We start from the raw sequence: 26999 nt of genomic DNA, 5'->3' as shown, positions 1-26999 counted from the left end.
TGAAAGACAGAAAAACAGCAGGAAGGGCTAGAATGAGACAGCATATTCTAAAAATAGTAACAAACTAAATTGGACATTGCATTGCACAGACAAATCATTTGATGTGATAGCTGTATACAGTATTAAAAACCATCACATGTAACTGCAACAATTACTTCAAGGCCAGTGAGTTGAGCAGTTTTTGCTAACCATACAAAATAAATACCGGCTTTTTTTGTTAAACAAGATCAACGGTAATAGTGGGATTTTTGTAAGAGCACATCTGTGCTCCTGCTTATTTCAGTAGGATCGTCACAGCAGTTCTAGTGTGGAGACTTTTCTCTAGAAAATCTGCAGGGCTTTTTGAAGGGATCTCCTCACTAGGTGGATTTTCAAGGTTTTGGGGGGTGGGTTTATCCTTCAAGGAGATCACCAGAGTCTTTTTTGAAAGACAAATATGAGAGAAAGAATCACTTACAACTTCTGTAAAGAAAATGTTTTATTTAAAGTGTTAAATAAATAACCATCACCAGAATGAATTCGATTTACATTAGTTGGTGTTCATTAACAGGCCTAATCTGCCCCTTTCTCTCCCAACTTCAGTTCCTTTTACTTTTAAAACAGAGTATGTACAAGACAGCTGTGGTCACTGGAAGTGCTATTTACATGACTAAATTATAAGAAGAGTTGCAGATGTGTGAGTATTAAAAAAAATACAATCAACTTTTAAAATAAATACTGCATAATGACCAGGTATGTACAGATTTCCCATATGGTCATGTCCTTCTCATATTAATTAGAAATAATTTTATATAGGAATATGCATAAAAGTATGCATTAACTGCATGTCACAGTACCAGGAGTCACATATTTAAAAAGTGATTTTCATGTTCATCAGTTGCTCATACATGGTTGATTAAATAATTTCAATCAACACAACTTACTAGTCTTCTTTAACTTAGTTTATACATAACTGTAGAATAAAGCTATCCTTCCACTCTAGGTAATTTCTTATGGCCGCAAGAGCTCTCATACACAAATGGAACTCCCACCAGCAAGAACTTCTCCATTATTTACAATATAGGAGAAACTCTGAGTACATTAATATCAACTGGTGCACAAATGAAGTTCTAGTTTGTTGCATGAGTGCAATGCATCAGGCATTCTGAACTAAACAATCCCCATTCATTTCAATGGGGCTCATGTATCATGGGCAAACATGATGTGTTAACCCTCATTTTGATTTATATTCAGTCACACCTCAGCAGACCAAAGGCATTCAAAGAGTTACCTATTGTTTCTTTTCCCCACCTATGACTCATGTACATTGGGGAAAATATTACAGATTCTTCATACTAAATCAGAGTATTTATGTGCATGGCCTTAATTTAAACATTGTGTGTATTAAAAGATTATTGCAATGCTTCAACATTAAACAATAGGTATGTATTAAAGGCATCTAAAGACAAAAGAAAAAAGAAAAAGAAAAAGAAAAAAAATAATGTACTTGAACATTAACAAGTTACATTCCCTCTCATCAGGAGATAATAAGAGATTTGGATTTACAATGTCCACCCTTTGCATCCCTCTTCCAATGGTACTAAATTATCTGCTACAAGAGACAAAATTTTGTTTCTTTCAATATCTATGTTGTTGCATTTAGGCTCCTGGTGATGGTGTCAAAAATTAAGAAATTGCATGTACTTAAGGTGTTTTAAAAATCAAAATGTGTAATCCTTCCATTTCTTATGGCATGTGCCTTTAATTTAAAGATTAAATAAAAAACAGGATTGCAGCTCAAATTGTGACTTTGAAAAATCAGGCTCATATTCACTGATTTGCTGTCACAAACATGATTTTCAAAAATATAGAAGAATCACTTAATTGCTATTTACTGTCACCCTAAATGGGTAGCAATTTGTTTGGCTCAGTGCAAATGATAAGATGATGAATTAGTAAGACTGCCATGTTATTTTTTCAAGACCATCCAGAAATGATAGCTCGACTGTGAATGAATGATGCTGGTGCTGAAAACAAATTTATTGAAGACATTTTACAAATGGCCACATGATTCCAGTATTTTGCTGCAGAATTTAATTTGAAGGTGAGGGAAAAAAAGAAAATAAGTATCCATGCACTGTACAATAAATTGCAAAAAAGTTCAAATTGTTTTTTATCAAATACATGCTGAATTATTATAATGTACTCCCCAAGCCATGTTGCAAAATTCTTTTCAACATGCTTGAAAAAATTTCTTAAACAATTTTTTCCTCAAAGATTTCAGAAATGCAGAATTATCTGCAACCCTGAACGAAATATGGAGCATGAGAATAATAAGTCAAAAAGTAGCAGTTTCTGAGTATAATGGTCATCCTGGGAGGTAGGAAGGGAATGAAAGAGCAAAAGGAGGGAGGAAGAGACAATAAGGGAAAGGAAATGTACAATTTGCACATATTGTTGATCTTTACAAGGCTTATACCTTTGACATTTAAATAAATTTAATATATTACACTTATTTCTTGTCACATAAACATAATTTTAAATATTTGCTAGAAATTTTTTTTCATTTATGTCTGCAAAAACACAGACCATGATTGATTTAAAGAATGATAAACTTGGTGTGTCTTATCACCCTGTTGCATTCTCTCCCTTTTAAAACCATGCACTAGTGAAATTTATTTTTAAAAATAATATAAATTGTTGAAAATGGCTGATTTATTCTTTTTTTGCAAGTTGCAGCCCCAAGAAAATAATTTTAAGTGTTCAGCATAATCTGTGTCCATGCAAAAAAAGTGTCTTTAATTTCATACAGTACAGTACAGCCACAGAATTTTATTTTTCAGAGTCCACACACTGGATTTGACTCCAGGAACAGCTGGAGTAACAAAGCCTGCCACCGTAAGTCTTCAACCTTTCCGATAAGGCAAGTTTCCTCTGCTGTTAGTGACACACTGACAGCTGATTCTCCTGTAATTACCCGCTTTTCTTCCATCCTTCCAATGACTTATGGCCGGGCTTCTTTGGGTAGCTCCATATTTCTGTGGCATAACCAAGGCTTAGGAGCAGGGGGCGGGCAGGAAGGGGCAGAGAACGAAAAGGGAGCAATAAAATAGATGTACCATTAAAAGGGATTCTTGTTGCATGAGACAGCTTGATTCTTTAGTTTAATCCATGGCTTCAGATTGGACTAAAAGTTGAGCGTCACTGAACTTCGGACCATTCAGTTCTTTCCAGCTCCACTCCTTCACCTGAGGACCTTCTTGAGAGCACAATGTGTGCGACTTCCTCTGAGAACACAGAATCGCTTTATAGCCCTAGGAACAGGCTCCAAAGACACAACATTAAGCATGCAGTGTTACCAGGGTTTGCGACCTGTTATTATTAATATTTTTGTAACGCTGGTTGCTATGACAACAGTTTCACAGCTGCTATGAGCGAGCATAAGAAGGTCCTGTTGAACTTTCAAGAGATGATTGAGAAGCCCTTCTTGTAAGAGGGGCTAAAGTTGGATCTACTAGGGATGAAGGGGGGAAAAGTTTGAACCAACCAATCACCATATTGGACAGGTCCAATTCATCTAACAGTATCTGTGCCACGCCCATGAAGGATTTGTGATCCATACGTCCATAGTCTCCCCACACGATAATCTGTTAGATTAAAAAGAGAAAATACGATTTCAGTAGTGGAGGAATTTGGTTCTTCACATTAGTACTAACAGGATGGTCCAGAAGATAGCTTCTGGGCCACGTGAGGCCCAAATCATTTTTGTACACATCCCTTCCACATTCCCTAAGGGTCCTGTCACCATTGGTGATTTTACCATTGAAATTTGGTGGCACAAAAGTGCTTTTTTATTTTTGAAAATATAGTTTTGCTTCTCAGCAAGGTATGTGCTCTGTCAGCCTTGCCTGTAAGTAGATTTATGCTCCTAAAAGCTTCCTAGAAGCAAATGCAAATCATAAGCAAGGAATGCATGCCTTATTTAAAAGGAAAAGTGTTGCTTCCCAATTGTCCTATTTTGGTGGCAAAATCAGCAGTGGTGGTACAATGCGGTATAACTTTTTTGTGAGTTCTGGAATACCAGCAGCCTCGCAAGACTGTGATGGCTGCTCACCCGTGCTGAACACAGTGAAGAAGATTCAGAATCTCCCAGTGCCAATAGCCTCCTTCAGACAAAGTAAAGAGGCTCAAGAAGCTTGAAATATGGATTGGGATTTGACAGAAAGGGAAGGAGAGAAAGAGTACTCTTAATATGCATAAACCAAATCAGTGGATTTGCTTTTATGAGCTGCAGTTTCCAATTCCTTTGATCCATTAAGTCTGTGTATTGCATATATTTTAGCTATTTTATTTTTCCTTTAATTTTATAATTTGCTTTGTCTGCCATTAAGCAAAAACAGTGAGTTAAAATAATAAATCAAAACCTAATGTAATTAATCACTTAGCCTAATCATAGTCAGTCTGTCCTGTGAAAAACACTATCATTGTTTCAAATTTTAGCCTTTCAACTAAGCATCATAAGGCATAAGCAGAAATTGAGGAGGTGCCTAGATGCGCTTCATGACACTCATTCCTTATGTTAAATAGAATGAGAGTTTGATATTTTGGCTAACCTCTGTTTAAAAAAAAAAACCTAACATTCTTAGTCATCATCTGTTCATTTCTTGGATTTCTCTCAGTCTTGGAGACCTGACAACAGAATGGGGATAATGCATAGTCACAGCATACACAGAAGATACTGCAAGTCAAGCACTGAATAAACCATCTAGACAGAAAATAATGTAAGAACTATGGTATCTATTTTAGTTATTCATTAATGGCTCAAAAATAACACAAGATAAAAGGATGACATCTGTTACTGGGTGTTCATTACTGGCTTACTCTTAAAGACTTAGGGCAGCAAATTGAAGTATAATTCACTTGCGCTGCAGATGAATACTCATGTAAAAATATTTAGCTGAGAATAATCAATGAAGGTGTCCCCAAGCTTCTCAGCATGGGCAAATTAGGGTTTTTGAGAGGGCTGCGAATTCTCTCATAAAATAATCAGATAGGTAGTTGGCCAAATCACAAAACAGTCACACAGAAAGGGGAAACCATATACACATGCCAAAGGCAAAATGTCCCCTTATTTGTTGCATCTTCACAAATGAAATGCCTTCTTTTGAGATACTCTCACTCTTCCTTTCCTTTTGGGACAGGAGACTGCGTACTTCAGAATGAAATGTAGGGCTCCAGCTATCCACTGTATTTATTTTCAAAGAATATCCATGGGGCTCAGAGGCATTACATATTTAAAATAAAGATAGTACCTAAACTCAGTGTACTGCTTTGCAACAAGCCAGAATCCCAATTATTTATTTTTCTTTTTTAAAAATAAGACATTAGTTTAAAATCACAAGGAAATGGAAAGTATTCATAGGCACCACATCAGTAACTGCAGTTTTAAGATAGCCTGAAAGCATAATGCTGGAGTTGCCGTTAGGCACATTCAATTAATGATACTGAAATGGATGGATTTAGATATACATGGCTAAGGGTGCAAATTACCTGTAAAACTTTCCCTTGAGGACTCTCTTCAAATGACAACAGCTGCTGGTAAAGAGGTTCCAGCGTTTTTCTTGCCACTTTTGTTTTCTTTTTGGCTATACAGACTCCATTTTCTAATAGGTACACCTTTACATATGGTGCTTTGAGGGAAAAAATACAAAAGATCTGTTAAGAGTCCTATTTTCTACATTAAGTACATTCTTTCACCACCACATGCAAAATCCTGACATTTAGCTAGTTAATGCTTTATTTAGAATTATCAAGTATATCAGTGGTATGTGGTACATGTACCAACTTCTCCAGGAAGACATTTGGACACTCCAGGAAGAGTGGTCCGGTGGGCCAGATAGGCGGGGTATAAATTAAATAAATAAAATAAATAAATAAATATTTGTGCACTCTGGAGAATCAATCTTCTTTTTCCTCTCTCTTCCTCTCAGAATTGCACACATTCTTCTTTTCAGCCTCTGTGACTTTACATATGGCTTTTGAACATGTATAGACTCATGATCAGGTTATTCTAGAGTGGAGTAGAATTTTAGTCGGATCTTATTCCTATCCTCAGTGCGGTCAACCCCCCCCACCACCTCACAATTACTTTTCTTCAGTATTTTGTCCCATCACAAGTAACTGTGTTTCCACACTAGCTTTCACAGCCCACCTCAACAATACACATGCCTTTAAATTTGCTTATTCCATTCACTACACAGAGACTCTGACAATCTCAACTCATTTTCAATCGTATGTCCAGTAGTGCTGCCAGATACCAGGAATTAAAACAGGTAGCTAATGCGAAAACATGAGTCTTTGAGCAGTCATCTGCAAATTCAGACAACCTAACTCCAACCCAGTTTAATATCTTCTGCAAAACTACTTTCACTGAAGTAGACCTGGAAGTGAGAAGAGAATAAGACACTTGCATATTCATGAGGGCTGCCACCAAAACTCTGCATCATTGCAAAAAGTACCAAAAGAGAGCTTTTCACAAGCACAAAACCCACACGTGTGAATTCACAGATGACCACTCAGAAAGCCACACTTGGTTCATTGTGGTTTCCAACAGGGAATAAAAAAAACCCACAAAAAACCCCAGTTAACAGCTGTTGAAGTTTTGGGTCCAAAGAACAGTAAAAACTTCCATAATTAAATCCACATATTAAATATGATGAAATATAAACATCTTAGCACTAAATACAATGTTCTTCTTTTCTGATTTAATATATAAATAATTGGATCCTTTAGGAGAAAAGTGGCATATAAATGTTTTAAATAAATAGATTATATATAAAGGTAAATTTATTACATTGTAAGACAACCTAGGATGTTCCATTAAAAAATCTAATAGTTCATACCATACAGAGACACAGAGGAAGTTCTGTTGAAATGGTTCTATGAGATAACACTTTGGCAGGTGTGGCCAAGGGTTTACAAATGAAATTGTTCATGTGTTGTCAGTGTTCTCAATTATGGGATTGATGCATATTTCTCATACCTGGCAGTGTCTTTGAACCTGGTTTTACAACAAGGCCTCGAGCTCGTATTATTTCCACCTCCAGTTGTCCTTTTTTGTCCATCATTCCAACTTGGATATCACCTAAGAAGGTAAAACAAACAAGTACTGCAGTGCACAACAGCAACAGTTACAGTATATTAAATTAATGCAATTAATTAGAAATCATTTTTCTTTTCCCCTAGTTATTGTCATAAAAACTAAGTGACCAGCCCTTGTCTAATCATCATGCTTATCAAGTCATATAAAATGAAGACATTATGTATAATATACTGCACATCTTGCTTGTTTTCTCAGCACAAGTGCTGGCATCCTCAGTTACAAGAATGGGTGGCAGATTTTAAATTTGCATGACAAAACATTCAAAGCATTGGACATATTTTACCAAAGTCAACCCTAACCAGCAGACTATAATGGGAATTACAAGACCAGTTGAGTCGTTCACCCTTCCAGAGATAGGCATTTGCTGAAAATGGGCTACATTGACCATCAACACAATGTCTGAATTTTTTAAATTTATATCTACCTTTCTTCCATTGAATTAAAAGAGATACAGATTAACAGAGCAAACAAATATTAAGAAATATTGAAAATAAAATAAAAAGCTATCATAAAAAAACCACTGAATTTAAATAATCTAAAGGCATTTAAAAACACACAGACAAAGAAGAATGTGCAACATGCTGTACTAAAAAAAATCCACAATATTAAAAGATCTGAAGCCAGTTAAAGATGCCTTTGCCTGCTCATGGAAGGGAGGCCAATGAAAGTGCCTAGTATAAGAGCCTACCCTCTAGTGAAAGGGAGTTCTGCCCATAAGAGAATTTCCATAAAAATAAAAGATCTTCCACGACATATTGTACAACAGCTAATTAGTGGCACAAGGTCTGCCTAAATAATGTCTACTGATTTGTTTGTTTATATTAGTTATATTAAAGAAGGAGGCTTACTACAATTAAACTAAATAATGCTAACAGGTTTAAAATACTATACAAAAGCGATTAAACATTAGTCAATATTAAAACCAAGATTTAAAAAAAATTATGAACATTTAAAAAAAGTTTTTAAAATCTCTATATTTAATAAATACACATTCCCTAGACCTCTAATTTTTGCTTAAAAGCCTGCCTGAAAAAGAAACTCTTTGTCTGTTGACGAAAGGATAATAGTGAAGGGGCCAACATGGCTTCTTGGGTAGTGCATTCTATGCCTTAGAGCAGTGAATGAGAAGGCCTTCTCTTGTGCCCTAAACAAAATGAGTTTGGGAAGATGGTGGAACCTACTGTACATCTTAGAATCAGACAATCTTAAAAGCCAAAATGGCTGATATGGGTGATACAATCTTTAAAACAGCCTGGACCCAAGCTGTACAGGGGTCTATAGACAATAACCAACTGAAGTTTCCAAATACTTCAAAAGCAGCTCCACATAGATCGTATTGCAGGTATGTGTCACCATGGCTGGACATCTCAAGGAATGGGTGCAGTGGGTGAACCAGATTTAATCATTCAAAGGCACTCCTTGCCACCTCTGAAACATTCAAACTCATGGTTGAATCTAGGAGCATATCCAAGCTGCAAACCAGACTTTTCAGGGGAGTGTAACCCAACAGGCTGGATTTCTATCTCCTGATTTGCCTTGTGACTGACAAGGAGCACTTCTGCCTTGTTTAGATTAAGTTTCTGCTTGTTAGCCTTCATTTAGTTCATCACTAACAACAGGCATTGGCTTAGGCACAGAACAGCTTCCTTGGAATCAGATGAAAAGGAGAAATTGAGCAGGGGTGTCATCAGCATACTAATGGTACCAAACCCCCAAACTCCAGACAACCTCTCCCATCAGTTTCATGTCAATGTCGAATAGTAAGAAGATATGATTGAACCTGGGGAACGCCACATCACAGAGAGGTGCCCCAGAAAGATACCATGGTTGGTGATATTAAAAGCTGCAGAGAGGTCCAGCAAAACCAAAAGGGCACATTCCCCTTGTCCATTTTCCAAAGTAGGTCATTCATCAAGGTAACCCAAGCTGTCTCTGTTCTGATAGAAACGGCCTGCTTTGTTACACATGGAAAGGGGTTCTAGCAGCCTCTCAGAAGGCCCTCCCTTATGTCCCCATCAAAGCCTCCTCTACTACAGAACTAGATATCAACATGTTGACATTTTTGAGTGTAGTAGTGGGAAAAAGGGAAAAAAACTACTGGGGACTATCTCTTGTTCTGAAGCTTAGTGATGTGCTTCTGGTAGTGCTGCTGAACTTCAAAATTTCTGTATGCCTTGCTTTAAAGAGCAAAGCAGCTTTTTGCTACAGTTTCACTGCTGCCCTATCCTAGATTTTTTAGTAAGAATAAAAGTAGCAGTGGGGGGGCATAAAAAGGGCAGAAACCTATGGAGCCCACCTGTGCTTTTAATAACACAAAGGTGGTGGTTGAAATGTCATCTCTTTAAAGCCGTGATGCCCCAGTCAATGTTTATTTGCAATCTTCATGACATCAGAATATTCTGTGATGACTGAAATTTAGCCTTGAGAAAAGAAGACAGAGGGGTGATATGATATCACTTTTCAAATACTTAAAAGGCTGTCATATAGAGGAGGGGCAAGATCTGTTCTCAATCAACACAGAGTACAGGACATGCAACAATGAGCTCAAGTTACAGGAGGCCTGATTTCGGTTGAATATCAGGGAAAACTTCCTAACTGTTAGAGCGGTACAACAGTGAAACAAATTACCTCAGGAGGTGGTGAGTGCTCCAACACTGGAGGCATTCAAGAGAAACATAGACAACCACCTGCCAGATATCCTTTGATTTGTATTCCTGCATCAAGCAAGGGGTTGGACTTGATGGCCTTATAGGCCCCTTCCAACTTAACTATTCTATGATTCTACAATTCATGCCCAATCCTAGTTTATGAATAAACTGGGAGGATATGCCTTCGGAGTACTGGTAATTGCTATCTTTGCACCAATTCTGCTTTTCACAATGAGATAGAAGTGCTTCTTCAAAAACATGGACAAGTACTGTTGCTATGGAAAAGTTGGAAACAGCAGAAAAATTAGTAAGCAACAAGGATTTTTGATCATACAATCAATACAAGTTTACATCTGTGAGTTGTCAGCACCTAAGAATGTGCTGGAATTTCTGGAGGTTTAGGGATATTTGGCTTCTCTTCTAAACTTGAGCTAAGCCTAAATCCATCAAACAAGCCCAAGGCAAATAGAGTTTTGCTAATTAAAAAGCCTACATTGCTTACCCATTGCTGGAGTAGCCAGGGTCTGGCGCCCAACAAGCTGTGCAGGACCAAGTCCATCCAGAAAATCACTGAACTGGCTGTCTGCAGCCAACCGAACACCAGGAAAGATCAAACTAATGGAAAACAAACCTGCTTTAGTAACAGTATTCTAAAGTGAAAATTTACAGACCATGATATGAATCTGGTCCCCAACAGTACATTCACTTGTATATATGCAGAAAACGTCAAAGCTAAAACAATTTTGTTTGGACAAAAAAAGAAAGAAAGCTTATACATAATCCAAAAACAGATGAGGCACACTGAAAAATTACTTCTTGTGAATTCTGAGAATAATGGTTTAGAAAAAACTTTCTCAAGCAATATCATTAATTTGCTTGCTTGCTTTTTAAAAAAAATGCTATATACATTGCATATATTCAGCTGTGCTCCCAGATGGTGCATGCTCCCTATAGGAGAGCAGGGTACACCACATGGAGGTCTACAATGACAAGCTGCCTGCAATAAAAAAGCAATCAGTGGGACTTTGTCCTTTTTTGCTGAATTTTGAGACCAGAACATTGCGACAAATGTCTAATACTTACTTCCCCTCAGAGCTGTAGCTGTTCATGCTGCCATCTGTAGATTCCCGGCTGGCTTGACGTGTCATCCAGTTTCTCATTTCCACAGCCAACCCAGTTTCTGTGCTTCTCTGGACTGTGCTCTTTAGCTTTTTGCCACCTGCTTCTAAAGACATGTAGCAAAATACTTAGTAGTATCAAATGACTATAATTTACAAACAAACAAACAAAAACCTGGAACAGGACAATGTAAAAGACCAATCCATATGATCATTTAAAAAAACAAAAACGCAACTGCAGTTGAATATATACAATCGAGCACAACATCACAAATGCTTAAAATGCATTAGTTGTATAATTTACTATAAGCAGCAGTGGCTTGTAGACATATATGTCTAACTGATATATATAAAAACCTGTACATTAAATCTGATACACATTATGAAAATTACTGTATTTGGGTAAAAGTTTCCCCTCAACAAAATATAATTATTAAAATTGAAACATAATCATTAAATCAAAGCATATCATGGCAACTACCTGTACTATATTTGGTTTATTTAAATATGAAGTGAAAATTTCAGTTAGGACTCCATTTAAAATATGATTTGACAACAAGATTCAATAAGTCATCCTTTATTTTGTCACCAGAAGGTAATGAAAACAAGAAAGCAGGACACAATACAGCAGGACCCCCTTAACAATGGGATCAGTATCCACTGATCCACTTCTCCACAGTTTGAAAATATTAAAAATATCAAAACAAAAAGATCCATAAATAACTATTTTCACATTTATTAGCAGAACTGGCCACTAGAGGGCATAAGAGACCACAATATGAATACTTGTTAGTGAAGAGCTTGTTCGCATGGTCTCTGTCTCCTTCTAGTGGTCAGTTCTGGTAATGCATGTGAAAATACAGTGGGGTCTCTACTTAAGAACGTCTCTACTTAAGAACAATCCAACTTAAGAACAGCTCCATTTGCTAAATTTTGATTCTACTTGAGAACAGAAATCCAAGATAAGAACAGGAAAAAAAACCTTTCCTGCTCTTTTTTTAACCTTAGGTCATCTTAGGTTAAAAAAAAATTCTCCCCCTAGTGGTAGAGTACGTATTAAACAGCTTTGCATTAGTTCCTATGGGAACTAATGCTTCAATGTACGAACGCACCTCTACATAACAAAAAAACAGCCAGAACGGATTAATTGGTTTTCAGTCCACTCCTATGGGAAATTTTGTTTCAACTTAAGAACGTTTCAACTTAAGAACACCATTCCAAAACGGATTAAGTTCTTAAGTAGAGGTTCCACTGTAATGTTTTTTCTGGTTTTTTTAAAAAACATGCTATATATAGCATGTATGCTATGATTGACAGTTTTCTGTATCCAGGGGAGGGGTCTGGAACCAATCCCTAGCAGGTATGAGGGGTTCTACTGTATACAAACTTATCACTTGAAATTTTCACTTTCATTTCTCTTCCATATTCTTACAGGCCTGTAAAACTGAAAGGCCCCCTTCCTCTATTTTCCTCCCCATTCTCTAGGCAGAAACCTGGTCCTCTTATACTATGTAAAGGGCACTGTGCATTACAAAAACAACTTACAGGAATCACCATTTTCTCCTGGAAAGGTGACACCCCTGGCATAGGGGTGTCCACTTTATTTCAGTCAGAAAAAGTGGATTCACTAGTGTGCTTCTGTGAATAGAAGCAGCTGCAGTGAGTGGGGGTTCCTCTTTGCTTCTGCAACACCTCCATGTACCCTAAAACTTGCTTTGGAGTGCTGGGAAACCTTCTTGATCAGATTTTGAGGGTCGTAGACAGTTGGCGGAGCAATGGAAAGAAAGTTGCAACTACTATGAGCACAGATTTATACATTGGCCCATCGGCAAAAATATGAGGTTTACTTTTAATCTGCTAATGTTGATAACTTCACAGTCAATATAATGAAAATAAAATTATTAAGAGCTTCACTTCATATCCTCTTCTATGTTGGTCATACACTTTTCTACCAATACTGTACCACACTATGGACAAGAGAGTGACACCTATTCCTGTCCCTGAAATTATGCAGTTGCGTCTGCTAAAAAGAACACTAGAAAAAGCAACAAATGCCATAGTAATTTGTAAAACCACATGCATCACTGATCCCTAACAGTGTATTTTAAGACTATTTTTTTCTGCATATTCAAAATATTCTAAGTAGCAAAACGAACCCCATTAGCTTATTACTGTACCTCTGAAAGAGTGGCGATACCAATTTTTAATCATGAATGACAGGTATAGAGCTCATTGTGAAATAATATGTTTGGCTGACAAGGAATATGTCATACCCACCATTTCTGTGATGTAAATCTTAATAAGGTTTTGATATACATCCAAATAGTGCATTTGGGGTTTTCACATCTTGCAGCATAAAGTGCTACACAGGAGAAGCTCATATTTAGTTATGAAAGAGTCCATTATGAAAAGTATTCTAAATGTCAATGCATAAGAAGTGGGGACAGAGAAACTGGATGACATTAACCTGTCTCAGAAAAATGTGTTTTGATAAACAACAGATTTTTAGCTTCACCAAGCAATTTTCCAAATCACAGGTTAATATTCTATTTCCAGTTCTTTTAGATCAGTACTTAATATGCAACTGCACGAATTCGATTTCTAAAATTATTAACATATAATATTTTACTAGTTTTTGAAGAGGTAGTCATGTTAGTCTGCTTTAGCATGTATGACAAAAAAAGAATAAAAGCAAAAGTATAGAAGTGTCATTTCATTGTGAGACTTAGTGGATTACAACCCAATTCCTCAGATACAAGGACTGAATTATTTATCCATAGGTTTATGTATAAATATACCTTATGTGGGTAGGGACTCAGTGAAGAGGGATACAGACACAAAAAATGAACTTTCAAAATGATAACAGCATTATTAACACAAATAATGAACTTTAGAATGTTGATCCTGTGCATATTGAACCCACTGAACCCCCATTCTTAAATCATAGTTTGTCCAGGTCCAGCTGATGCAACGCTGTCCTCTGCTTGTCCAGTTACAGTGATTGGTTTTCAACATCTAGAGATATGAGAAGAAAGGATCCTAGGGAGGTGATGTTTACCGTCCTCTAGATTATAACACTGGCTGGGAAAGACAGATTGGTTGAGTGAACAAAGAGAACGATGAATGTCTCTTTACAGCACAGAGTGATTCCATCATGCTTAAAACAGGCAATTGTGATACTTTTGTTGTTGACTGTTCATTTTTTGAAAACAGTCTCTCTGGGTTTGACAATATTAGATCATTTTCAGCCAGTCTCCAATATTCCATTTTTGGGCAAAGTGTTGAAGTATGTTATCACGTCTAAGCTCTGCTGTTCTTGGATTATTGAGAACCATTCCAGGCTGGTTATAGGTATGGCTACAAAGAAAGACTGTGTCTATTACTTTGGTGACAATATACACCAGGAACTAGATGGCAAAATATATCTCTGCTAGTTCTTTTGGATTTTTCCATGATAGGCTTCACATAAATCTTTTCCATAGACTGCTTCAGATTTAACAATAATTTTGCTTAATATGTTACAGAACACAGGTTTATTGGGATAACGTATTTCTTCCCCTGCTCCTTTGTGCCATTTGATAATACTTGGTGCAAAATGAGCATGAACCTTACAGGGTTTTTGTTCCATGTTTATTACCAAAACCTCCACTTCACTTCTCTTTACCAAAACCTCCACTTCACTTCTCTTTTAAAAACTGGCACTTTCTTTCTTTCTTATATATATGAAAGAATATATAATACACACACACACAAAAGAAATGCCACATTTTTCCCCAAAAGGACCCAAAGTGGCTTACATCACTAAAACAATATTTCAAAGCTAAAACAGTAAGTCTAGAAATATTTAAAAAGAATTAAACAAATACTATATAAATAGTAACTAAGATCAATATTAAAACACATTTAAAACAACAGAACACAACAGGCCATTTGAAACCCCTCTCAGACCACTAGTCATTAAGGAAGAGCCTGCCTGAAGAGAAAGGTCTTTGCCTGTCTGCAGAAGGACAGTAAAGATGGGGCCAGTCCAGCTTCTCGTTGGAGGGAGACCCTGTGGGAGGGAGTTCCAGAGTCTGGGAGCAGCGACAGAGAAGGCCCTCTCCCGTGTCCTCACCAAGCTCAACTGTGACGGTGGTGGACTGAGAGAAAGGCCTCCTCTGATTGCCCAGGCAGCTCATAAAGGGAGAGACAGTCTTTTAGATAGCTTGGTCCCAAGCCATTTAGGGACTTGTAGGTTAAAACCAGCACTTTGAGATGTGCCCGGAAACGGATCAGCAGCCAGTGGAGCCATTGTAACAGCCATTGTTACTTGTTCCCTGTTACCAGCCCCAGTTAACAATTGGGCTGTGGAATTTTGGCCCCCTTGGAGTTTCAAAACACTTTCCAAAGGCAGTCCCACATAGTGTTACAGTAGTCCAACCAAGATAGCTAGGGCATGTGTCACTGTGGCCAGATCAGACCTCTCAAGAAATGGGCACAGCTGGCACACTAGTTTTAACTGTGCAAAGGCACTCCTGGCTACCACTGAAACCTCTGCATCCAGGCTCAGAGATGAATCCAGGAGCACCTCCAACCTGTGTGCCTGTGTCTTCAGACGGAGTGTAACCCCCTCCAGCACAGGCTGCAACTCAGTTCCTTGATCGGGTCTTCAACTGACCAGGAGCACCTCTGTCTTGTCTGGATTAAGTTCCTCATCCAGTCCATTGCTGACACCAGACACTGATAGAGAACCAAGACAGCTTCCTTGGATTTAAAGGGAAAGGAGAAGTAGAGTTGGGTGTCATCAGTGTACTGGTGACACCAAACCCCAAAACTCTGGACAACCTCTCCTAGTGGTTTCATGTAACTATTAAATGGCATAGGGGACAAAACAGATCCCTGAGGAAAATCACAGGCCAAAGGTCAAGATGTCAAACAGGAGTCCCACAACACTACCCGCTGAATTCCCTCCTGCAGGAAGGACTGGAGCCACTGTAAAACACTGCCTCCAAGTCCCATCCCAGAAAGATGGCCCAGGAGGATACCATGGTCGATATCGAAAGCCACTGAGAGGTCTAGCAGAACCAACAGGGACACACACCCCTGCCCAATTTCCAGCATTGGTCATCCTCCAAGGCGACCAAAGCAGTCTCTGTCCCATAACAAGGCCTGAAGCCAGAATGAAATGGATCTAGCAATCCGTCTCATCCAGGAATCCCTGGAGCTGAGAAGCCACAACCTGCTCCAGTACTTTGCCCAAGAATGGGACATGAGAGACCTGCAGCGCCACCACGTCCCTCCATGAGAGACTGGCCGGCAATTATTCAGTACTGAGTATTGAAGTACTCATATTCAGTACTCAGTATTCAAACCCTCAGTCCAAGGAGGGTTTTGTTCAATAATGGTTTTACTATTGCATCCTTCAAACAAGCTGGGATGCTACCCTGCTGCAAGGAGGCATTAACTACTCCTTGGACCCACTCAGCCAAGTCTCTCTCTGGCAGCTTTTATAAGCCAGGATGGGCAACGGTCTAGTAGACAAGTGGTAGCCTTCACCGGTCCAAGGATCCTGTCCACATGCTCATGCTGCAAAAACTGAAACTTATCCTTCAACACAGTACAAGCAGAAGCCGTAGTTACATTTACAGGACCTATATTAACTACACCATCTAAACCAGAGTGGATCCGAGTGATTTTGCCTGCAAAGTGCTGTGCAATTTTTTCACAGTGAGTTACCGAAGCCTGGTTCAAAAATATTTTCAAACTACAGTATTAAGAAATATTTTTAAAATTGTTCTCCATGCTCATTTTTAAGCAATCTGGCTCTACCGTTGATAGCTTCTACTCTTAGCCCTTTCCAATGGGAACTGATTCCTAATATCTTTTGGAAATCACCTGTCTTTCACACCTTCTCTTTGAAAAACGTTAAGGGAATCTTTAAAAATTATCTTCTCTGCTGGAATTCTCTTTACCTGATAGTGGAATACTACTTACATTAAAAGATTTTAACCCAAGAAGTTCTTGTTGCCTGGACTCTGCTCTTTTACAAAGTTAACCAACCACTTCAACCCCTGAAGGTTGTTTAAAAATCCCAGAACCACAATTTTTTCATAACATTTTGTCACTGTCAATACCGATATGAGCTGTGCATAATCCGAATTGTGAGAAAAATGCTGATATCATCAGCACACCATGAAGTACATATAGCATAACAAATGCTTCATCTCATATAGTGTATGCTCAAGCCAATACCATTCCACAGGAGATATAATTTTTAAAAAGCCTATTGGCAAAACTTCAGTATAACACTGGATGAAATTCTATTGGTCCAGTCCCTGAGGCCTGTTGCCAGTTCATCGAAGCAGTGAAAACATCATCCCAATTGTCCATATTTCAAGGATGCAGAAGCAACTGCCTCAAAGGCTAACACTGGAAATAGTCACCCAAACAAATAATTATTTCTTACACTTGAAAAAATCCCTTGAGCAAAGGAACCATTTTGGCTGGGCAGTGATTAATTTCTTTAATCTCAAGAACAAAAAGAGATAATTGGATAAAACTCATGGAAGAATTAAACACGTCAAGAAACAATACAGAAGCCTGGAGATTATTAAAGCAGCTTAACAACAACCCAACTAAAGGCCCTACTCATGAACATATTTCAGGGGCAGAAAAAGAATTAATGGCAGATCTGAACACTGCTATAGGAAAAAACGGCAACTGGAGACCAATGAGCTTAAAAGACCAGATTGAGCAAACTGGAAAAAAAACTCTTTATAACTGCAATAATGGCAATAATGGAATCTCGTGATTCCAAAAATTTGGAGAAAGGCATGCATGATTGCTGTTTCAAAACCCTGAAAAGAACCCATAGATTCACACCCCCAAAAACACTTCAGGCTAATCTCGCTATTTTGTCATCTTGTAAAATCCTGGAAATATTGATCCCTAACCATGTAATGGAACTAGAGGGACCTCTTCTCATCCCACAACAGGCTGTCTTTAGACCTGGGAAGAACTGTGCAGCACAAATTTGACATTTAATGCAACACGCTGAGGATGGCTTTAAAACTAGGAAGATCATGGGGTAGCCTCTGTAGATCCCTCAGTCACCTATGACACAATTTATCAAGTACTACTTCAAAAATTCTATAATCTAAACAAGGATTATAAACGAACACTAACAGCAGCCCTTTCTCACAATCACAGCTTTTTCATTAACCTTCAAGGACAATACAGTAGATGGAAAACTCAAAAGAATGATTTGCCCCATTCCTATTGTGTTTAACAACTTTATCGAAGACCAACTACTTCTTCAAGGCACCAGAAATTTTATTTAAAGTTTCATTTTATTACTATTAGACATGGGTGCTTCATATTCATATCCAGATGATACAGATACAAAGTGTGGCATCAGAGGTGACATGGAGGTCTATTCCCACCCCCCAGAACCAGTCTGGTTCACTCACCAGGCTCTGCACAAGGAATTAGTCCTGCAAGTGCTTCCCCGCCTCTCCCCACAGCCAACCACTCCAGCGAGGAGAAGGGTTCTCTCTGCTTAGATGCTGAGTGGTTGGCTGTGGGGAGAGGTGGGGACACACTGGCTGGAATACTTGCACGATTGGTGTGATGACAATGATGATGAATGTGTGCACTGTGCAGAGACCAGTGGTTGGACCGAGCTGGTTCTGGGGGGTGGCGGTGGGAATGGATTTCCATGGCATCTGTGGTGTCCCATGTCTACTCATGATCACACACTTGCCTTTCAGACAGCTTTCAGATAGTAGAACATCTTCTAAAAGATGTATTAGAAAGACTTATAGTGATATAAATTAACTTAAATTCAACCCGACCAAGATTCAAACATGCCTTCCATCTGAGAAACATGTAGGCATCTTTAAAATGTCAAGTTAATTGGAAGGGCATTCAACTAGATCTGGGGTCTCCAAACTTTTCACAGTGAGGGCCACATAATATATTGGCAGGTTGCCCAGCTGCGACCATATCTTGATGGGGGGCCCTCACTACTCTAGTCCATGCGCTCGTAATCTCAAGATTAGAGCATTGTAATGCACTCTACGTGGGGCTGCCTTTGAGGTTGATGCGGAAGCTTCGGGGGGTCCAGAATGCGGCAGCCAGACTTCTAAGTGGGGTGAGGAAATATCAGCATATCTCCCCCACTTTGGCTGCCTTGCACTGGTTGCCCATTCGTTTCCGTGTTGACTTTAAAGTGCCTATGATTACTTACAAAGCCCTAAACGGTTTGGGACCTCAATATTTGCAGATCATTGTCTTCCACCAAGATCTACCCGAATCACCCGTCAGAGCCAGCAGGGACGGCTGAGGGGCCTGACGCCAAGGGAGGCCCGGAAGGAAAAAACAAGAAACCAGGCCTTCTCGGAGGTAGCCCCTTGGTTGGAATACTCTTCCAACCGAAATTCAGCTGGCACCCTTGCTGGGTGTGTTTAAAAGCCAGCTAAAAACTTGGCTATTTAAACAGGCCTTCCCTCCAGTCAATTAAATGATTTCCATCCCTAGTCCTTTTCTTTTTCTTTCTGGTATGCCATCTTGGCAATGCCTTGCTTTCTAATCAAGTGTTAAGATTGTAATTATAATCGTAAATAACTTGAAAATTTTATGATTTTATATTTGTTTATATTGTTGTGTTTTATTTGTAAGCCGCCCCGAGTAGACGTTGTCTAGAGGGGCGGGGTAGAAATTGAATAAATAAATAAATAAATAAATAAATAAATAAATAAATAAATAAATAAATAAATAAATATTTCCCATATTTTCGAGGGCCCTTAAGGGAACACGTTCATGTGCACGCGCGTTCACACACAAACACACACACAGCCCATGAAAAAAACAGGTAGCCTTAGTGCTCAATGAAAGCAGCAAATCAGTATTAGATACTGAAGTCAACCTCATTGATAAAATCAATTACGAAGCAGGCACTGAACCCTGTAAAATGTGGAGAGAGGAAGGAACTGTGAAATACTCCATGCATCTATATCAAACGCACATCCACTCTTTGGCTACCATCTCTTGCCCCTCCCAAACGAAAATCAAGGAAAAGGTGTTGGTTTTTTTTTTAACAGAAAATCCATGAATAAGAAATAGCAGAGAATATCAGGGTAATAATGCAGAAAGAATGAACTACCCATGTCTTAAAATGTCTCTGGTTGCACAGAGTGGACATAGAGCTTACATGGAAGTCACTTAATAGGCTACAGACTGGAGTTGGCAGAAGCAAGGTAAATCTAAGAAAACGGGGGTTTTACACTGACACAGAGTGGTAGAATATACCAGATGGGCGGGGTATAAATCAAATAAATAATAATAATTTTGTGAGTACAGGTAAGTTCATATCTATCCTATTCCCTGTACCCCTTGATCATCTACCATAAAAGATTTGGTGCTACCCTGTTTCCCCGTGAATAAGACCTAACCTGAAAATAAGCCCTAGTAGGATTTTTCAGGATGCTCGTAATATAAGCCCTACCCCCAAAATAACCCCCAGTTAAGTGAAACCCTGCCCTCCACCATTGTGCAGCAATCAGAAAATGACATAATTGTATTTGAATAAATATAGATTGTTGTACATGAAAAAAATAAAACATCTCCTGAAAATAAGCCCTAATGTGTTTTTTGGAGCAAAAATTAATAAGACCCTGTCTTATTTTTGGGAAAACGCAGTGTAAGGAAATGAAAGGAAATTGGGAATTGTAGTTATACTAAGGTGGAGTCTGTTAGGTTCTGTGTAAGATGAATTTAAAAGAGATGTTTCAGGAGCTTGTTATGCAGAGTTGTTTGTCAAAGTCACAAGGTTGGACAGTCCAGAGAGAAGAAACCACTACCTGGGAGAAGATAAGATACCTGGAGCTTGAATCATGAGAACTTTGGGCGATGATCAGAGTGTTCTGAATTACGTCAGCTTAAAAGTGTAATGAAGAAGAGGGTCCTAAAGAGTTGTAAAATGAGAGGGTTTGTGTATGTGAAAAACATTTCATGAATGATGTGGAATGTGAGACACAGAGGCTTATTTTTCTTTTAAAGAATAAGGATGGGAGGGAATAGCCCAGCTTCTAGATGCCAACATGTAGGACATAGAGCAAAGATGATTACCTAGCTGTTTTTATTTTAATTAGAAATTGTAACTTTATTTAAACATTGTAATGTTTGCAAATGCTCAATGCTTATGCTTAAAACTACAACTGTATTCTAATGAAACTTTATTTTCTTAATAAAACAAATACCTGTATAATTTTTCAACAAGGATCTAGTCTCTTGTTACAGCAGGACTATCTAAATCCACTGTAGATGAAAGAAAGTTAATAGTTGCTACTGTAAATTAAAAGGTCCTACTGTCCTACTTGGTAAGACTGTTGTGCATTGTAAGGAAACACAAAGCCTATGTTTTATTGCTTTGGAAGCAATCAAAGGTTACTTTTAAGGTTCAGGCTTGTCTGTGGGGCTTACTATGCACTTCTGAGGCCTAGAGGAAATAAAGGTGGTAGTTTTGCACCCAGAGGGACTCCCTGACCACGAATCTTTGTCTCTTTTAGGGAGACAGGATCATTACACACGGTAGCTGCCCCAAATGTTCTTGATGTTTGCCATTTTTGGATGAAAATTATCTGATACATTTATATTGTACTGTGGTGCTTCTGACATGAACAAGAGAGAGATCAATAAGTTAAAAGTGTGATAAAGAATAAGCTTATACTGTTCATGAGGCCAGTAGCTTCACAGAATGCTTGCCTGAAGGTCTGTGAAACCAGGAATGGAAGATTTCCAAAACCTGGTTCTTTTCCTCCTTGAGTACAGATTAGGTATACTGTATTGAAGGCAGGCTGGTTGCAAACCAAAGCAAAAATAACTGTACTGCACTGGGACCAGATCTATATATCCCTTTTAACCATTCCTGAATCTGTAGTTATTCCAGATCCAAGCTGGATGTGGCCAGATCTACATATCATACAATAGGAATGATGTACATTCAGGAAGGATTAAAAAGAATATGCAAAATAATTTAACTAAATTCAGATACTTTGGTATCTGCTTGGAGTCCACCTTTCATGTCATGAATGCGTTACAAATCACACATTAGCATAAACTGCTACCTGATATGCCACTTTTAATCTTTCAAAGAACAAGAAACTTTTTAAAAGCAGAAGCAAGAAGGAAGGCAGACAAGAGAAGAGTCTACATGGAAGAAAGAAATTCCGAAAGCCATTCTATTCAGATTCAGAAAAGAACTGGGTGATAAAAAGGGGACTATGCCCTCGAAAGCTTTGAAATCTTAGGGCTGCATGTTGCACACAGTGTCTCTAATCCAGACAACCACATGCAGTAAGGCTGAGATTCACAAATCTCGTAGGTCTGGGGACAGGTTTCTTTCCCAGAATCCTCCAAGGGGAAGGGGGCACAGACCACAAAAATGCAAAATAAAAACATTCAACATTCGAAGTGACTACAAATCTAGTTTCGCCGAATTGGCATTTTGGAGTGTTCAAAGGCTTCATATATGACTTTACAAATGTGATCCCTTTTGCCACAGGGAGGTGACTGGTGATGTAAATGGGAACTATTCCTGGAGTTCCCCTTTTTGCATGCACATCCCTTTCTTGATGTACACCTTAGGTGGTGAGGAAGTTTGAGTGTGTCAGAGAAGCCAAGACCAATGCCGCCAAGAGGCTAGGCTCCATTAAGAGCTTGTACTCCTAGCAGAGCCACCTAAGGCGGAATGTTCACAGCTGAGACTAAGATGCATCCACTCTCCTTGGGAATAACAACCACATCACAGAAAATAATGGATAGTTCCAATGGTGATGGGGGTGGAAAAACACCTGGAGGGCAGCTATTGGGAAGAAGCAGTAGCTGAAGATGAGGCAGACAGACGTCAATGACCAAAACATGTACTGTACACATGAAAAGATTTGATAAACACCTTGTGAACACTTTTGTCTATCCTCATTTGAAGTCCATTTCACAATGTGAAAAAATAGGTATAAAAACATCCAAATCACAGTTTGAATGACTGTTCAGTATATTTAGGATCTTCTGGAGCAGCAAGCATTAGATCCCACTTAGACAACATAACATTTTTTTTCTTATTGCACTCCTCTGTCTGAATCAGCAGCTTACAAAGTCTAGAGAGGAAACAAAGTGGACTTATGTCCTTAAAGGTGCTGAAAAAGCAGCCTGGTACTTTTAAATAGTGAGGGCAAAGCATTTTTGTACAATTGGGAGGAGGCAACTTCTGTCCTAAAAGGGTTAAAGAGAATTAGAGGGGCAATCCCCAAAATCTTGTTCTGATAATAATAAACTCCAGTGACAAAGAAAAAAAAATCAAAACTTTTAGAAGCAAAATCACAGCTATGACAACAGGCTTTCGTCTCAAAAATTCAACGACCCGGAGTTAACCTTTAAAAACTATGCTCTTGTCAATCAATGCAAAGTAAATGCGCATGTACAGACTCAATATCTGTACTGATTAACAAACGATCTGATTTCAGAGCTATACTTTCCATGACAAGCATTCAAACAAAGGGCTACCGGTTGATCGATTATTAAAAGATTTCACATAGGTATTAATCTCTCCCGTTAACTTAAACAGAACTGTGAAGAGCTTAACTTTGGTAGGGTTTGCGCAACATGTCATTAAGTACTTCCAGTATTGTATGTTCAGGCTAAATTCTAGGACATTTAGTTGGCGAAGAACTATGAGTCAAGAGAGTACTACTTGATCATCATCATCTTATCATCCTGCACAGTTTGGCACGGTTGCCAGTTTAGTCGCACCGAAAAGAAGAAACAAAACTTCAATTGTTTCCACCAACCACTGTGAGAGGGGCAAGCTTGGCCAACGCTCTCTCCACCCCGAACGCGGCGTCTCCTCGGCGGAACCAGCCCTTGCCCCGCTTTCGGGGCCCCGGGTGGGGGCGCCTCTCCGTCCACTCTGGGGGCAACGTCCGCCTTGGCGCGCCAGCCTCCCGGGCTCCAAACCTTCCGGCGCCAACCAGCGCCCCCGCGGGAAGAACGCGACGCCCTCTGCCCGCGCTTTCCCGCGGCTGTTGCCCCTCACCTCCGAAGCCTCTCTTCTCTTCGTCTTCCTCTTCGAGCGGGTTGACGCAGGGAAAATAGACGGCGAGCGCCTCGAAGGAGGCCGAGAGGTTCCTCCGGTTCTGCCAGCGCTGAAGGCTGCTGCGCCCGCCGCCCGCGCTCTGCCACCCCATCCGGTCGGCGGACTTGGTCCGGGTGCCTCGGGCGCAGTACACGACGCGCGGCGTTTCGGCGGCCGCCGCCGGCACCCGGCCAGGCGCACAGCTCCGGGGAAGGCCAGGGGCCGGCGGGGGGCTCGCCCTCCTTCGCTCCGAGCGGCTGCCGAGGTCGGGGACGCGGCCTCACCTGCCAGCGCGGCTGCCCTTTCCAGGTGGCTCTTTCCGCTCGCAGCGGCGGGTCTGGGTCGGCGTCCCACTGCGCCCGGCAGGCGGGCGAACGACACACGGCAGGCAGGCGAAGCGCGCCCGGGGCCGTCCTGGGGACCCGTGCGAGCCACGCGCTTCGACTCCCGTTGGCTGTAACGAATATTGACTCCGCGGGATTACAGATGGGAGAAGCCGCAACAAGTGCTGACAAACTGGATTTTTGGCACAGAAGAATGTGTTGGGCTTTTTGCAGGCTATCAAGTTATCCTGGATTTGTTAGCAGTTTAAAAAACCCAGTTGCCTATCGTTTCTTACTGACTTAACCCAGCAAGACATTGTTGCCCGTAACCTCTGGCCTTCTCTCTTCCAGGCAAGACCCCCTTCCTGCCTTTCCCACAGTTGGAGAGGATCCTCTCGCTGGAGCACTTTCAACGGCCCCAACATTAGCATTTGTTGAGCGAAGAGCTGGTGGGAGCTAGGGCCCCATTAGCCTTTTCAAGGGCCAGCAGTGTGCAGTGGTTTGACAGTTAGTTCCCTGAACACTTTCAATTAGCAGTACTCAAATCTTTTTCTGTCCAGGAGTGAGTAAGTCGCTTTGGTTTTGCCTGTTTGGTCGCCCTCCTCCCGGAGAACTTGCTTCAAAGGGGAAAAGAAATGCAAACAGAAAACGGCTGTTCTACCTTGATTCCCTTGTTACATTTGCTACTTGCATCTGATTGTTTGCACAAACCATTTAAAAAATCTGTTTAAACCTTCTAGTCAGGCTTGCATCACAACAATGTAGTCATCTTTACTTACTAAACTTTTACATGACATTCCGCTATTGAATTACAACTATTGCATTGCCCTATGCAAATGTTTCATGTATCTCCTAAAGACAGGAGCACAACACAAATTGTTTTGCTTCCTTATGCATCAAAGTGGTTTATTCTTTCATAAATTTATTCTTTCATGAAGGCCATTTTGTATCGGCCCCTCCACCAAAGATTAGGGGTATGTTTATGAATAACCCTTCCCACTACTCCCCTCCTGCTTTTCCCCCACTTCTTTTGCTCTAGGCAGATTCTGCACGTATTCAAATATGAAACTCTTTAAAGACAACTGGAATAAAAGGGAAAGAGTAGGTGAAAGAGTGTTCAGATCTGAGGACTTGCCAGTCATAGGATGGCAAGGATTCCTCCAGGCCCTCCTAGATGCAGACAGCTCCAGGAATTTTAGTTTTGCTGCCAATTAGGTTCTATAGAGAGCACCTCCCTAAGAACTAAAGCACTCAGGAAGCATCATGGAAGCTATATTTTATTTAAAAAAAATTCAAAACAGACAGCACAAGCCAGAGAAGTCAGCTCAAACTCAGTATTAGGAGCATAGCTGGAGGTAAATAACTCAAAAGCCCTTCAAAATCTGCAAGTTTGTAATTCCTAGAATCCTCTCCAGGGAATTCCTGGATAATTTGGTATCTGCAGTACAAAATATGAAACAGTACACTCCTAATTATGTTACAACAGGTGAATTCTCACTGGTATTTTTAAAATGCTCTAATTTCACATCTTGAAACTTAAAGACATTATGCAAAGAACTAGTATTTTATTTCAGAAGCATTAAACTGCTTCTCTCAGTTAAAAATACAGGAGTGCAGCTGGTGTAATGAGGCATTTTTGAGAATATTCTTTCCAATTTAGGAGCCCAAGAAATGAATTTGAAGAAGTAGAATACACCCCACTTAGTACTTCAGTACAAACTAGTAAGTTTGATCCTGAAGCTGAGGCTCCAATACTTTGGCCATCTCATGAGAAAAGAAGGCTCCCTGGAAAAGACCCTGATGTTGGGAAAGTGTGAAGGCAGGAGGAGAAAGGGACGACAGAGGACGAGATGGTTGGACAGTATCATCGAAGCTACCAACATGACATTGACCAAGCTCCAGGAGGCAGTGGAAGACAGGAGGGCCTGGCGTGCTCTGGTCATGGGGTCATGAAGAGTCGGACACGACTTAACAACTAAACAAAAAACAAACTAGCAAAATGTATTTCCTTTAAAAATATAAAAAAGCAACCCTAGAGTTGCTTTAATTTTATCTGATTTTAATTTGTCTGATCTTATGCTAACTTGAGGTTTCAGATTACAAGACATACTCTTTTTAAAAAAAAATCTTCAGATATTTGAAGGGTTGTTATGTGGAAAATAGAACAAGCTTTTTCTCTGCAGGTTCAAGACGGCTGGGTGGGAACATATGGATTCATATTAAAAGAAAGATTTCACTTTCTGGTAGTGATCACTGTCTCATAATGGAATGGACCACCTAAGAAGGTGTCTCCTGTATTAGAAGCTTTCAAATAGACCCTGGATGCCCCTGTTAGGCTTTAGCTGTGAATTTCCTGCTTCTGCAGCTTGGACTCTTCCTATGAGTGTCCTGCAGCAGCTGGTACAGAGGTATACTGCCTCTGACATGAGAAATAATATATACCGTATTTTTCCGTGTATAAGAGGATAATTATGTCTAAAATCTTTTGACTAAAAATTGAGGGTCGTCGTATACACAGAAGTAAGCCGAGAGGACTGCACAATTGCAAAATTGCCCATACCTTGCCTCTGCAAACAGGCTTCCTTCAATCATGAGGCTTAGCTGCCTCCATTCACAAGCCTTGTGTAACTGATGTCAGCTGATGCTGAACAAACCAATTGG

At 39.7% G+C, this 26999-nt stretch overlaps 1 protein-coding gene across 50 annotated transcripts in view; it reads right to left on the bottom strand.

The window, feature by feature from the left end:
• Positions 1–460: 460 nt before the first annotated feature.
• Positions 461–26999, bottom strand: part of RIMS2 (regulating synaptic membrane exocytosis 2) — a 466814-nt gene continuing 440275 nt past the window's right edge. For all 50 annotated transcript variants that reach the window (XM_078393641.1, XM_078393664.1, XM_078393670.1 and 47 more), the window contains 5 exons: positions 10873–11014; positions 10292–10404; positions 7022–7123; positions 5530–5669; positions 461–3626 (listed from right to left, as the gene is read on the bottom strand). In XM_078393641.1, the coding sequence (XP_078249767.1) occupies positions 3408–3626; positions 5530–5669; positions 7022–7123; positions 10292–10404; positions 10873–11014 (716 nt within the window). In that variant the 3' untranslated portion in view covers positions 461–3407. The remainder of the gene's footprint in view (positions 3627–5529; positions 5670–7021; positions 7124–10291; positions 10405–10872; positions 11015–26999) is intronic.

The sequence above is a fragment of the Pogona vitticeps genome, chromosome 4 (assembly GCF_051106095.1).
Source record: "Pogona vitticeps strain Pit_001003342236 chromosome 4, PviZW2.1, whole genome shotgun sequence".
NCBI classification, from domain to species: domain Eukaryota; kingdom Metazoa; phylum Chordata; class Lepidosauria; order Squamata; family Agamidae; genus Pogona; species Pogona vitticeps.
The sequence above is the reverse complement of the archived record's forward strand: the minus strand, read 5'-3'. Positions and strand labels throughout refer to the sequence as shown.